Here is a 14,217-nt window from a genome sequence, read left to right on the forward strand (position 1 = left end):
CGGGGAGAGGGAAGAGACATCCGAGTAAAAACCGTCAGCAGCCGGCCGCCCGCGGACTTGACAGCCAACATGGCTGATACGGAGCCTGTGCAGGGATTCACGTGTACCGACCATGCTACCAAAGGGAAAAACGCTGCTGCAGAAATGCAGCGATGGTATAATTTTTACCTCTCTCCTGTAATCGGCTTATACAGCAGCGTCCGTGCATTTCTGAGCGTCATGCAGCTACCTGTTCCAATGTCAGCTGGAACATGGACGGCCATCACAGATATGGCCTTTCCACAGCTGCGCGGCAGCGGCAGCAGCCATTTTACTCTGCTGGGACAGTGTACACCAGGAGAAAACAGGCCTCAGACAGATCACCCTCCCTGCTCGCTAATGACAGCACGGGACTCAACAGTGAATATCTCGGTAATAAATCATCACCGCGTCTGCAAAGTCACATTGCGTACCGGTAGATCCGCCTACAGTCTAATCAAAATTCGCTAAAAATGAAAACAATCCGGACATTAGAATAGCGAATGAAATATCTTTTACAATTGATTTCACTTTTACAAGATGTGCGTTGCGATATATATGTCGGGCACAATTTTTTATTGATGTTTGACTACGGGATAGTGGCTGGGCCTGGTTTGGGTCTGCATGTATCCCGGAACCAAAACTGCAGGCGGCAGCAGGGACTGGGAGCGTGGCAGCAGCGGCAGCCCGACGCCGTGGCGCAGGCGGGTCACGTTACTAATCGTGTTTTCACCGTAAGTGGATAGGTGGCGACGGAGACTGAGACCTGTGGGAGGCCGGGCGACAGCCGCCACACGATACGGTCGCCAAACACAGCACACGAACGGCACTGACAAACACAGTTACACAGCACACGAATGAGGCGCCCCACGGCACTGACAAACACAGAAACACAGCACACGGGCGAGGTGCCCACGGCACCGACAAACACAGAAACACAGCACACGGGTGAGGTGAAACACGGCACTGACAAACACAGAAACACAGAAACACAGCACACGGGCGAGATGCCGCACGGCACGGCACCGAGGGTAGATGCAAGACTACGGTAAGACACAGACAGCACATGTGCCCCTGTGCCACTGCCGTCAGATGCTACACGACACCATGCTGCATGTCACAAACACCACACGAGCGAGGCGTCAGACAGGACCACGAAAAGACACAACGCAATACTATTGTAATCCGTAAGACACAGCACATAATCCAGATTCCAGGTGCCACACAGCACGAGCCACGGCACGCCCACCGGTACACATATAGCACGTGCCAGCCAGGAGCCCAGCGCCACAAGACACCACTGAATTAAGCCCATGGAGTACGACTTAAAGACCCGTGCACTCAGCTGCCAACTGGAGAAAACAATAAATGTTTTGCACTCATGGGCGGCGCCACCGGGGGGGACGGGGGGGACAGGTCCCCCGCTATCGAAAGTTAGGGGGGTACAGTACCCCCCTATCGGCGAGGCCCGTTCAATAGTTGATAATAATGCATTATAGAGCTATCCGGGGCATTTAATGCATCGTTGGTTAATCAAGGCAGGTTCTGAATAAAGATTGCTGTTGGGATGCATCGCAGGGGGTCCTGGCCATCTGCAAAAGGTGTGGAGCTGTGATGCCTGTAGTTATAAGGTGATCGGCAGGGCCTCGGGGATCGTGCCCCCTTTTTGGGGCGCCAGGCAGGGTTATTACTTATTACCTCCCCACCCCACTGCCAGACCCCATTGCCGATAAAACCAAGTTCACTGAAATTCCATAGATTTCCGTTACTATATGAAAATTTTCCATTCCTAATTAGTCAAATTCAAGCATGGCAGTTCTACCACAGGAACCATTTGAAATATATGCCATTTAACCCCAGCACTTGTGGGGAGAAGTGTTCGGATAGATCACAGGCAGGACCAAAAAAGCACGCAGTAGCCCAAGACCTTATAATTGGATATAGCATCGGCTCCCTCTCGTCAAGGGGTTCGATAGCACTCGTTTTTTTTTCTGCAAAACTAAGTTCGGTCGGCGGCCGAACGGCTGGGGGTCTAATCGAGCCCCCATCCCTCCCCTTCTTACGTCAGCGGCTGTGAAAATGCCATTACCAGCTGTTGAAACATGGCAGTTGCTTTTGCATGAGTGCACGAAAGGGTTTAAGGTCCGTGATACGTGAAAGGTTCTACATGAAAATTGAGATAGGTACACCAGCTTATCAAATTGTGCTCACTGTGGTGCGCTCGGTTTTACCTTGACTAGTCTTTGAATTCTGGGGTGAAACAGACCAGTCAAGAAACCTGTTCCATAAGGAGAGCCACTAATGCTAAAGAGATGTGGGATGAGGTTTCCAGAGACCATTACCTCCCAAAGGGGGTGCCCCGCCATTTGCCAATCCCTGCTGTAGTTGTTACGATTGGAGGGTGAATATGAGAACGATGCAGGTCGTGCCAGCTCGATCATGACGAACACAATGGTGCCGACATCACAGCTCTACTGCCATTTTTGACGAAGTTAATCAACAAGGACCGGAATCCTACCCTGGGGCATTTCACCGCAGAGGTCGCCGGACCTGAGACCCTTTCACTCAATTTTTTCAACGGTGCATGCGCTCGTTTTTCCCGCGAAGCTCTTGGCAAGTAAAATCCATCAGAAAGTGTGATCAAATAACGGCTGGTGACCTTCCATGACCTAGCATGGCCTTTTGAGTGACCACCGATGACATGACCACTGACGGCTAGCCATTAGCTGCACCCTGCCCGTTGCATATGGATCAGGTGGTGATGTCATGATTCTGAAATTATATTGCAGTTTTGGCGCACTTGTCAGAGCAGAAGACATTCCAACTTTTCCTCCATGACTATATGATGGTGAAGCCCTGAAGCTGACCAGACATAAGATCGAAAATTTGAAAGTACGAAACGTAAGAATAGCTGGCACTGCTACTCATACCTAAGCAATTCGCAGCTTGAAGGAAACCAGCTTTGAGTTGGCAAGACTGCAAATTTTGATTTAGAGGCAAGGATGCTTGAAAAGGTGATCGATATTAGGTGTCCTAGGATAAGTTTGGAAACGGGATGCACCATTCGATGTGTTTTGGGCCTTGCCAAGTTTCGCGGCGTTACGTGCCGCGTTTTTTTTTTTTTTTTTGCATACACGATCAGTATCTACTTTTGGGATTTTCGATTTTCGGTCCCCGTCCCCCCCTATCGAAAACCCGTGGCGCCGCCCCTGTTTGCACTCCCACGGATGCATCCATGATCCATATCCTACTTTGATTGAACGGCAGCCCCCACACTGAGAAACACATTTTAGAACTTATACTGATAGTACTCACCTGAGTACCTTCCATGGTTTCCATTTTGCCGCTTTGAGGAATTGGTCTTTCCCGAGAACTGTGCATGGTCTCCACTTCGGTTTCAGGAGTGGATTTGGTCTTGACCGAGATAGTTAAGTACTGGAAGTTGTCTAGCTACCCGTGTAACGCAAACAGTCGGTCTGCGGTGAGATTCGAACCAGCAGTCATTCGGTCAGAAAGGATGGTAAACTTCTCACTTTTTTCCTTATAGTTCTCGCAGCTGACGTGTTTTGACGACAGATGTCAGCACAGAAGGAAACTAAAGGCGTAGGTGGCGCTGTGTTAAGAGTAGAGCAGTTTGAAGTGCTGCGATTCCATTTTCGCTTAGGAAAATAGCAATTATTGATAAAAATAAAACATGTATTTTTCAATAGAAGAAATAATTTTTAATGAAAAAGAGCCTTACTATATGACACGATGTTTATCGATTTTAACAGTTCAAACCAATTTAAATGGATATCCCTAAGGAACATCTCTATAATGCCTCAGTGCTTCCGGTCCTTCCGGCCTTCCTTTCTCGAAAGCACTGCGAAGGCTGCCGGCAGCGTGGTTGTTCCTTTCGCGAGTTGGTGTCTGGCGCACAGCGCGAACGTCTCATGGTGAGTTTGTTTTCTGTATTTTTTGTGTGCACTTAACAGCTTGAAAGTAACCACAGCAAAGGTAATTACTTACTCTGGGAGGTGGCAAAATCTGTGTGCCATTGCCCATTTTTGGGATATATGTTGCGATTGCCATCTGTTTGCCAGTGTTAGCAAAATCTGCTTAAATACCAATTCGTGTGCTTTGAGGATACGGCTCAGAAATTAAGCGTTTCTGCCGTTTCTCTAATATTTGTCTTACTCTCCCTTTCAGAGCAAGAAGCCGTAGAGACGATGCTCTCAATGTTGGACACCGAAGTGAGGCAACTCATCGGGCACAACGTCAAAATGTCCCTGTTGTGTCCTGGCCCTGGGTCACGCGTGTCGCGCCTTGACAGCCGTGACCTTGAACGACCTTGACCGGCCGGGCCGGGCCGAGCGGCCGAGGGTCAGTATCGTCCGAGCGGCGCTGGTGTCAACACAGCTGAGTGCCGCGAGGTGAGGTGAGGCGTGTTCGCCGAGACGGTCCGGCCACAGTGAAATAGTGTAATAGTGGTGTAATCGATAATATGCGTGGCCAGTACGCGAGTGAGATTGACCCTGTGCGCGACACCGATTCAGAGACGCACATAAGTTAACACCGTCGTGTCGGATTGCTCGTACCGGTGATGGGAGACAACGAGCAGCTGGAGCGTCTGATGGCGCTCATGGTTCAGCAGTCAGCAGGCTGCCATGCTGGAGTAGCTCCTCCCCAGCCAGATGCAGCTACCAGCTGCGCAAACTGTCTAGAGCGGCCAACCGGCTGTCGTCGCCTCCGCCGCTCCTATGGCTAGACTTCGGTCTCGCATGGACTGCCGTCGGTAGTGTTCACATGCCAGCCCATACATTTTACCTGTATTAACTTTTTAATGTCTGTGCCTGTGTAACTATTGTACGTGCCTGTACTTAACAGTGTTTGAATTGTACATCGTTCGCACAGTCTGTGGACCGTGAGGAACGCCGCTTGACATGCATTTTTGCACTTACCTGCATTCCGTGTTAAAAGTAAAGTAAAGGGACTGAGCTGTCGTGCACCGGGAGATATTATGGTCTCTTGCTAAACGACTCAGTTGAAACTCAGCACGCCGGTCGGTACTGACTGGGGCGGCACGCGAAAGGGTTTGGGCAGCTTTTGAAACAAAATGTTCGCATCGAATGACTGCATCGCATGTTCTGTTCCAGAGTTTTTTGACATCTGACACAATAAATATACATGCCTGTTCTTTACCTTGTTTGTGCATGGAGGGAATGGGAAGGATCGAGAACGCGGATGCTGTGCCATGAAAAGCTGGCGCTCTACAGGGAGGGGAGAGGGGGGAATGGGTCGTGAGCGCGAATGCCGTGCCAGGAAAGCCGGCGCTCTTAAGTTGTAAAGTTCTCGGAGACCATACAGGATCATATTATGAGCGGGAATTGTGTTCGTTTATGATCTCATGACCTGGTAGAGGTTCTCATGGGAGATCATCCCGCAGTATAAGAGTACCTTATCCGGGTAAAGTTCTCGTTCAAGATAGCACACCATTCTCACTCGAGAACGTTACGGGAAAAACCTGAGAACTTTACCAAACTGGAGACCAACAACTGTAAACAAAGTTCTCCCCAATTGAGGCTCTCATACAAGACCAGAACGACCCCTGCATGGTCTCCGAGAACCATGGATAGGCTTGAGTGTTTCTCAGTGCAGCTTTGGTGGCTGGTAAATATCCGGTGTTCGGGATTGAAATGGAACAGCCTCAAACTCCGCGCACACTGCTGACAGAAACGAGCCAGAAAACACCTCTGTTATGCTCTTACACGGCATAATCTCTGCGGCATGCTGCGGCCCGACCTGAAGTGAAGATGTCAAGATGTCTGCATGCTGCACGGTGCACACATTGTTGACTTCATTGCGATCGTGACTAGCCCGTGCCGGGTGCCGGCTAATGTTTTGATCAGGCTTGAATTCGCATTAGATAATGATGAAGGATGTGGTGCTAATGTTGTCACGTCGGCCACGCGGTATCAGTGGCGGCCCGGCCCTTCCGGCCGCGTCCGCGGCTCCAATGGCCGCCAGTGACGTCACGCCGTGTCGTGACGTCACGGGAGCGGTGAGCCGACAGTCACGGCCGTCTGCCACCGCGGCCGGTTTACCACGAACGGGCAGGCCGGCGCACCAGCCGGTGTTGGCCGTGCTGCAGCGCGCTGATCGGAGGGCGGTGCACCAGCCACGAGACACGGTATCACGGGGAATACGGCAGCGTAGCCGGTACCTACTTGATATTCCACACGTGAACGTTATCACTTTCATTGGACGACAGGTGTTCGGAAACAATACGAAAGGCATGAGGCTAGCAATGCCTTCAATCAGTCTGCCAATTTGTTTCCTTTAGGTACACCACAAAGTAATGGATGCGAAATTTAGATGCAGATGAGAGGCTGGCGACGCCTCCCAACTCCGGTTGACCATGTGACTGCAATGGTAGGCTGTGCCGCACATCACGCAGGTCTCGAACCATCACGCAGGTCCCTGTGTCTTGACGTTTACTACGCTTTATTGCTGGATAAGCGGCACAGTGCACCTTTCAGTAGACTGATGGCAGGGAAGGAGTGGAAAATCATACGCCTAATCGCCTATATTTCTTTCCTGGAGTATGCGTCCTTTGCCAATGTTTTGATGTGTCTTGGGTCAAAATGATCTTCACTGGGCAGCAGCGATCAGTTGAAGATTCATGGGCCGCAAAAATGAGGATGTAGAAACTACCGTTGACAGACAATAAGCATTCAGATCTTTTCCTCAACAAATCATCCATACCAACCAAAGGCGCTTCTACCTACACCCATGTCGAAACATACACAATAACATAAAATTCTGGTCACGGTTCATTGCTGTTGCATCTGACCAAATGAGCATGTATGAAGGTAAATAAAAATGATTTATTATGTGTACAACCCGAGGTATTCCCCCAAAATAAAATTAAACGGATTCGTCGCATTTTCACCTTGAAATGTTAATCATCGCATGACAGTGGAAAGGGAGGACTCTACAGAGCCCCATCCCGTTTTTCCTGAAATCTGCGAAGCGATGAACATATCGACACGAAAGTTTCATTACTCTCGGTTATATAAATGTGACACCTTATGTCCAAAGGAAAATTGCGTAGCTACCATAAATGGGCCAAATTCTAATAAAAATAACGTCACAGTGAAGAAATGTTCGACCGATTTTGATGCAAAACATGGGCTCACGACAATCTGTCTTAAGATCACAGCTTTTGAGCTAAAAACAATTAAGAGCTTTGGAAATTATACTACACGCATAACTAAATTATGCCCACACTACACTTTGATTTTTTTTGCAAGTTATCTTTGAGTTTGAGATGAAGCGTAACATATTTGATCGAACACATACGGACAACCTAATCTAGAAAGTTTTAGCCCGTTTTCTTAAAAAATACACCTTATTTGCTTGCATATTTTGCCGTAGTCAGTTGCCAAGGCATTCACCAATAGCAACAATTCAGCTGCAATTTTTAATGCGTGTGACATCGCATACCAAAACAAAGAATACCACCGTGTTCCTGAGCATAAACTGCATCCTATAGGCAGATTTTTATTCAACAATTTGAACTTCGAAATTTGACCTTTTTTATCTGACCGCGACCTGAACTTCGCAAAAGCAAGCTGCAAATGGCTTCAGATGGCATAGATGACACTATTTTCGAACTCTCTGGCCAAATAGACCATAAAACATGTGCTGCATGACCTATACAAGCCTTTAAATTTCCAAGATAAGGTGTGACCTACCCTGACCTAGCGTTGACTAGAAACATACCAAGTACGACCTCGTTACCATATCTTCGACTCACATTTATGAGAGTAAATCAAATATGTGCCTACTCAATGTGTCTTATTTGGCGACGGCCAGAGGCCGAAGAGTAAACAATAAACATGCCTAAATGACGATAATTATTACTTTGAACTGACGTGTGACGTCATCGGTGATCTCGCTGCCAATACAATTAGGTTTTAGTGGACAGTTTTTCCAGGGATATCAAATGTCGTTTAAATTCTAAAATCAGACCAGCAGTTTCGGTGTAGGAGGGAGTTAGTTGTCTGTCGAGTCCCCTCTCAGTCACTCACGTTATGAAAATAACGCAGACGTGCGCGGGTAAATACCCTTGTTACTGTACCCAAAAGGAGTTGTAACTTGTAATTTACACATCACTTTAATGGTCCACAGAATGTGAGCATTCCAGCCGAATTTGAATATTTTGCCAAGAGCTGGGAATAAGGATGCTTCTTTAGATAGAACCACGACCGTGCTATTTAGGTAGGTAGGTATAAGTACGGCCATGGCCATGGGTACGGCTCACAAGTCAAAGGAACTGAAATACAAATATCGAACGTTGATGAGCGCTTAAGAAGGCCTTTAAATTAAATATTCATCTGTTTAAAACAAAGACTGAAGATTAATATTGAGAAATGAGGTATTGCCGACGTTTCGCATTTATTGCTTATTCATGGGCATATAAGATGATTCATGGGCAATGGGCATCTTATATGCCCATAAATAAGCAATAAACGCGAAACGTCGCGGGTAATGTCTCATTCTTCAATATTTAGCTTCAGTCTTAGTGTAAAAAATGAATTTGTAATTTAAAGACCTCTCAACACTTGTCAGTTATTGGGGCATTCCACGATAGATCGTACCACTTTTTTCCAATTTGACACCCTCATCTCTCGGAATTTGACGAGAATTGGTCTCAGGGATAATCAGGGGCTCTGAATCCACCTGTAACAATTTCAGGCTTATCAGATAAGTATTTTTTGAGTTATGGTGTATAACATTTTTTGGATCTTGCTTTGCAGCGCTAAGTTTGGCGGACTGTAACTCTAAGACGGATTATTCAAATGCCAAATGTTATATAACATTGAACTTGCAATGAAACAGAGATTAATATGTATTGTTGAAATTTCGAAAAATACGCTATTTTTTATATATGACATATCGAGTTTTCTTTCATTTGTATTTTTTGGACTTTGGAACCAATTTTTTTTTTGAATTTTTATTTCTTTAAAAAAATATTTGGTTCATTGTTAAGATGTATGCAAAAAATTAGGAAGGTGTTCTTTCTATAAATGTATTTATTTTACGTCACGATAACGGTTTCGAATAGTGATTTCGGGAGGGGAGCTTACAAATGGCGTGGTAAAGCTGCCTAGTGACATCACGGGTTACTGAAATTTCAATTCAAGTCTGAGTCATCTGAAAAAAGTGAAAAGAGGGTTCATTCAACCTTCTTTCCTATAAGCGCGAGGGTAAAAAAGGCTGTTTGGTTCTGACATTGTTTTGGACGCCAATGACCATAGCTGTCCGAGATGAAAGTTACAGGACGCATACATGGTGTCCTCCAGAGGTCTCACAACTTGCATATCTGGGAATTTTTCAAGGTTACATGAGTTCAGGTCGGTCACGTGACATCACTGTTATAAATAAATGGGGAAATATAAAAACTGTTGTTTTGGCGCCGAGAATGATCTAAAACTATCCCACGTACATGGTATCGTGATTTCATGCACTTCTTGCAAAGTCCAATGCTTTACTTTTGCATGGTTAACCTTGCGTGACGTCATTTATGACGTCACTAGGGTCGTACGAGTTTTTCGTCAATAACTCCCGATCAAATGGAGCTAGAGAGTCGGGAAAGCCACCAATGGACTCGTGAAGACCTTCCGAATCGAATGATATGCCATATGATACCCTTTGCCCAGCTTCGTGACCTGAGGGGCTATGACCTGACCTTGACCCGAGGTCAACTACTTAAGTTGACCTCATCGTAGTAAAAAGTATGCCATTCGATGCACCTGAGCTAGGCGAACACAATGATGCCAAAATCGCGGCTGTGCGGCCATTTTTTGCGAAGTTATTTGCAAAAAACCGAACCCGTAACTTCAGTCACGTGACCTGACCTCAGACGCTACCGGTTAACCTGAGACCTTAAAATCGGGTACCAATCGCTGCGACTTGTAACGGCACACACGCTCGTTTTTTCCGCGTGGCTCTAGCTCTATTAGAAGCGAAACGGCGTGCTGGGGTCGTATCAACCCCTCCGAAACCCATTTTGTTTGCGGGAAAATGAGGAACTTATAGACAGAACACCTTTCTAATTTTTTGCATGTCGATTTGCAATGACATGAAGATTATTTTGAAAAAATAAAAATGTGAAAAATTTTGGTCCCAAAAGTCATTAGAGGGAAATGAAAAAAGATTAAGTTTTTTGCTCAACAATGAAATTTTTTCTTTGGAATTTTTAAATAGTAATATTAATTTTTGATTCATCCCAAGCTTAGTGTTGTTTAATTTTTGTTGGTTGCTTAACCCGTTCTTGAGTTATAGGCCATCAAACTCACCGTTACATACCGAAGTTAAAAAAATGTAATGCAATATAACTCAAAAAGTTTTGATCTGAGAAGTCTGATAATTTGCCAGGCGTCTTTGGGGCCTATGATTACCCCTAGGACCGATTTTCATTAAAATCTGAGAGATGAGGGTGACGGGCCTGGTACGATCTATCGTGGAATGCCCCTATTATCTCCTAAATAACGATCGTATTCAATGTTTAGCATTGCCCTTTTCATCGCCAACGTGACTACATCGGAACGTTCTCGCGACCTACCATCCCAATATCCTAGCATAACCATATGCCCTACGCGTAGGCCTATGGATTGCTTTGCCTATGCCTATAACTGTGTGTTTGTTCGGCTGGCAAATGGTCCAATATCACCACCATGCACAGCCATGCTCCGTTGATACAGCAATCATCTGCGCTACATTTAGTGTAAATGAATAGTAGGTACTAAAAGTCAGAATCGAAAAATTATGCCACTGGTATGAAACACACTAGACTCATTCAACATAAGCAGGTAACCCAATGAGCTTGGCAAGTTTATTCTGTAACAGTAATCACAAGTGCAATGGAGAACTATATTGTGTTTTAATGTGCAGATGATAGAATGAATAACTAATTATTCTCATAACATATACAACCATCTTTTGAGGGAGCATTTACCAAAGGGATGCTTTGCAGACATGGCTGCGGCCTGTGAGGTAGCCACGCAGGCCGATGGGTCCGGTTTTGCCGACCGATAGGTCAAATGCCACCCGCTGATCACACCTAAGGTCAACCTACGGCTTCTTTATCAACATATTGTCGTCGATAGACCGATGAACTGACATGCAGAAGTGAGATGTGACGTCTTTATTGCTTGTGTGGCACGACTGAGTGGTGTCATGGATTGAACTGGATGTAGGCACGACTGAGTAATGTCATGTGCTGATAACACGACCGAGTGATGTCATGCACTGAGTGGTGCGACTGACTGATGTCATTTGACATCGACAAATCTCTGTACTTGCCAGCACTCTTGTCACTGCCTTTCCCCAGAGGGCCAGAGCGGATGTATATGTGACACGTGCCTCGTCAATGACAGTGAATATAAGCATGGCTCGGTAAATGTCATCCGACCCCATACAGGGAACATAGCGGGCCACTGGCATAAGATGCGGCGCGCCGTGTGCCATGAGAGGGAGCGGACCCTGCGCATGGGATCGAGACGGTGAGTCCTGAGCAGGCCGCCCGGACGGCTCAGTGGTGTGACGTGTCGGTGCGCTCTCTGGAAGTAGCGGCCGTGCACGGCGCCCCGTAGGCCTGCCAGAGCGTGACTCAGCGGGACGTCCACACAGCAGACACCCCACGCAGTGGCTGTGAGAGACACGGCGGAAACGGCCGCACGCCGCGCCGGATGCCGCGTCTCGGAACGGCCGTGTCGGCGGCTCCTACGGCCGGCCGTGCCGAGCACGGCTGGGAGGGCTCCCACTGCCGTACCGAGCACGGCATGTGGGGGCCCTCCCTGCCGTACCGAGCCGTGTCTATCGGCAGCTCAGCCGGTTGTCAGCGCGATAACTCCGCGCAAAGCAAGCCAATGCTCTGAACCCACCTCTGCCGCTGCGTCCGACGAAGCGCAGGTCGTTGAATTTGGCCACCTGATTCTTGATGAAGGCCATGTTGTTGCGCAGCTCGCCGCAGGGGTTTTCGTCGTTTCCGACGCGCAGGGTGACGGCGGTGCCGTCGGCCACCTCACCGAGCGCGATCACCTTGAACGCCACCGGCAGCGTCTTGTTGGAGCGCCAGTGGGCCGGCAGGCAGGTGCACACGAAACACGGCGACCCGGTGCGCACCAGCTCGTGGCCGTGCTCGGTGGCCACCTGGTTGTAGGTGCGCTCACTCAGGTACAGCTCGGGAGCCACGCCGCTCATGATCGCGCCGCGCTGACGCTCCTGGTAGCCGGCGAACAGCAGGTCCTCCGTCAGATGCATCGGGGGCGCGGCACCGGCGGCCACGCACCGACGGCCGGACGCGGGCGCGAGAGAGCACGGGTTGCACTGCAGCGGCGCGGCACGGCCTCCCACCTACACGCGCGGCGGCGGCACCACTATGAATGACGACCGCACCGCAGCCGCAGCCGCAACCGCGCCGCCGCCACTGACTCACCCGCCCGCGACGCGCATGCGCACTGGCAGTACCGCCGGTCCAGGTCGCTCAGTGTAATTTGCATATAATTGGTGTATGGTGTGGCCGTGGTCCGTCTGTGACGATCGGTGTATCTCGGCTGATTGAAGATGTACGACACCGAGTCTGTCTGTCAGCGGGGGAGGCCCTGCGCGCGGTGACAGCCGCTCGGCCGTCCGTCGTCCGGGCCGTGCCGACTGACGTGCACGGCACGGTGTGACCGCCGCCGACCGTTCCGGCGTTCTGCCGACTACGGCAGCGTACCGAGGGCGTATCAACTACGGCGGCGCCCACCTGTGGTGTGTACCTACAGGGTGTCCCAGACTTGACCGAACATTGCTGATCAATGTATAACAGCGAAAAATTAATTGCAATTTTTTTCTTTTTATCGTCCGAAGATCGTCCGAAACACCATGTTATGACTCATGTAATCGACAAACTGGTCACAAGATAAGACAAAAATTGCAGATAAATGCTGGCTCATGGTGGCTTCAGATGTTTCACACTTCTGACGAAACTGACCGTATAGGCCTTTCTTTTCTGAAGACTTGCTAGAGGATTCTACAAATATTTTCGATTGGATTTACAGCCAATCGATGTTGTCATGCCATGAAGCATTCTAAAAAAGCAAAAGTTGCCTTCACAACTTTTGTGTTGCTTTTGAATCTGAAGTGCAGCATCTCCAGTCTCCATGCCACGGAGCATGGTGCACCGTTCTAGACTTCCAGCAACTTTGGTTTTCAAAACCAAACTTTTGGTTTCCTATATGTTACCACTACCATTGCCCATACCATATGCATTAGGTATACAATACATACCAGTAAAACGCCTTTTGGGCGAAGAACGAGCGAGCGAGATAGTGAGCCCTGCACGTGCAGAAGGGCGAGAGGGTACTTCCAACGGGCTTGTGCAAAGCACCCTTCTAACCGGTCGCTAGCAGTGTACCAAATTTGAACACAATCGGCCCAGCCGTTCCTGAGATCTGGAAGCGGTATTCTGCACGTGCGCACGTGCAAACGGGGTCCAAAATGACTTTTGCACGGCACCCTACTAACCGGTCCCCAACCGTGTACCAAATTTGAGCGCAATCGGCCCAGCCGTTCTCGAGATCTGGAAACGCCCCCTGCACGTGCGCACGTGCAGTAGCACCCTAACCGCAACACATGGGAATGCATTGCCGGGTGGGTGCCTACCTGTATGCCAAGTTTCAACGAAATCGCCCCAATAATTACCGAGTTACTGAAATGGGAACAAATTTGGCACCTCTTATTGTTGTATTTTGCACGTGCAGTGGGGGTCACTCACATAGATGAAGAGTATCCGACCTTTGGTAGAAGGGATGCAGCTACCCTATAAAAATGACCGCAAGACAATCGCTCAAGCCGCTGCTGAGATATGGGCCTCTCAAAATCATTACTTTTGCAAAACTGCTTGAACACCCTTGACTTTTCACGTGGCACGTGCCACGGCGGTCACTGAGATGTATCAAAAGTAGTCAATTACGGGGTAGAAGGGATGGGGCTACCCAACAAAAAAGACCGTAGTCCAATCGGTCTAGCGGTTGCTGAGATATAAGCCTATCAAAAGCGTTACAGGCCGGGCCGGGCCGGGCCGGGCCGCTCATACTGAGATTTTTCCGTTATATTGAAAAGACTCACTTCGCTCGCTGCGCTCGCTCGCTCGTAACCATACCATGG

The 14,217-nt window shown here is 48.4% G+C and overlaps 1 protein-coding gene and 1 long non-coding RNA gene across 3 annotated transcripts in view; one reads left to right on the top strand and one right to left on the bottom strand.

Moving 5' to 3' along the window:
• Window positions 1-12,451, bottom strand: part of LOC122364774 (protein lozenge-like) — a 34,978-nt gene extending 22,527 nt beyond the window's left edge. The window contains exon 1 of one of the 2 annotated variants that reach the window (XM_043335500.1): window positions 11,949-12,451. In XM_043335500.1, coding sequence (XP_043191435.1) covers window positions 11,949-12,327 — 379 coding nt within the window. In that variant the 5' untranslated portion in view covers window positions 12,328-12,451. The remainder of the gene's footprint in view (window positions 1-11,948) is intronic. The other variant, XM_043335501.1, reaches the window with a different exon arrangement.
• Window positions 3,863-5,143, top strand: LOC122364775. The gene is made up of 2 exons (XR_006253633.1): window positions 3,863-3,953; window positions 4,207-5,143. It is a non-coding gene; the product is annotated as an uncharacterized LOC122364775 (long non-coding RNA).
• Window positions 12,452-14,217: the final 1,766 nt, after the last annotated feature.

Source organism: Amphibalanus amphitrite, unplaced genomic scaffold (assembly GCF_019059575.1).
Source record: "Amphibalanus amphitrite isolate SeventyFive unplaced genomic scaffold, NRLGWU_Aamphi_draft 000696F_arrow, whole genome shotgun sequence".
Taxonomy (NCBI): Eukaryota; Metazoa; Arthropoda; class Thecostraca; order Balanomorpha; family Balanidae; genus Amphibalanus; species Amphibalanus amphitrite.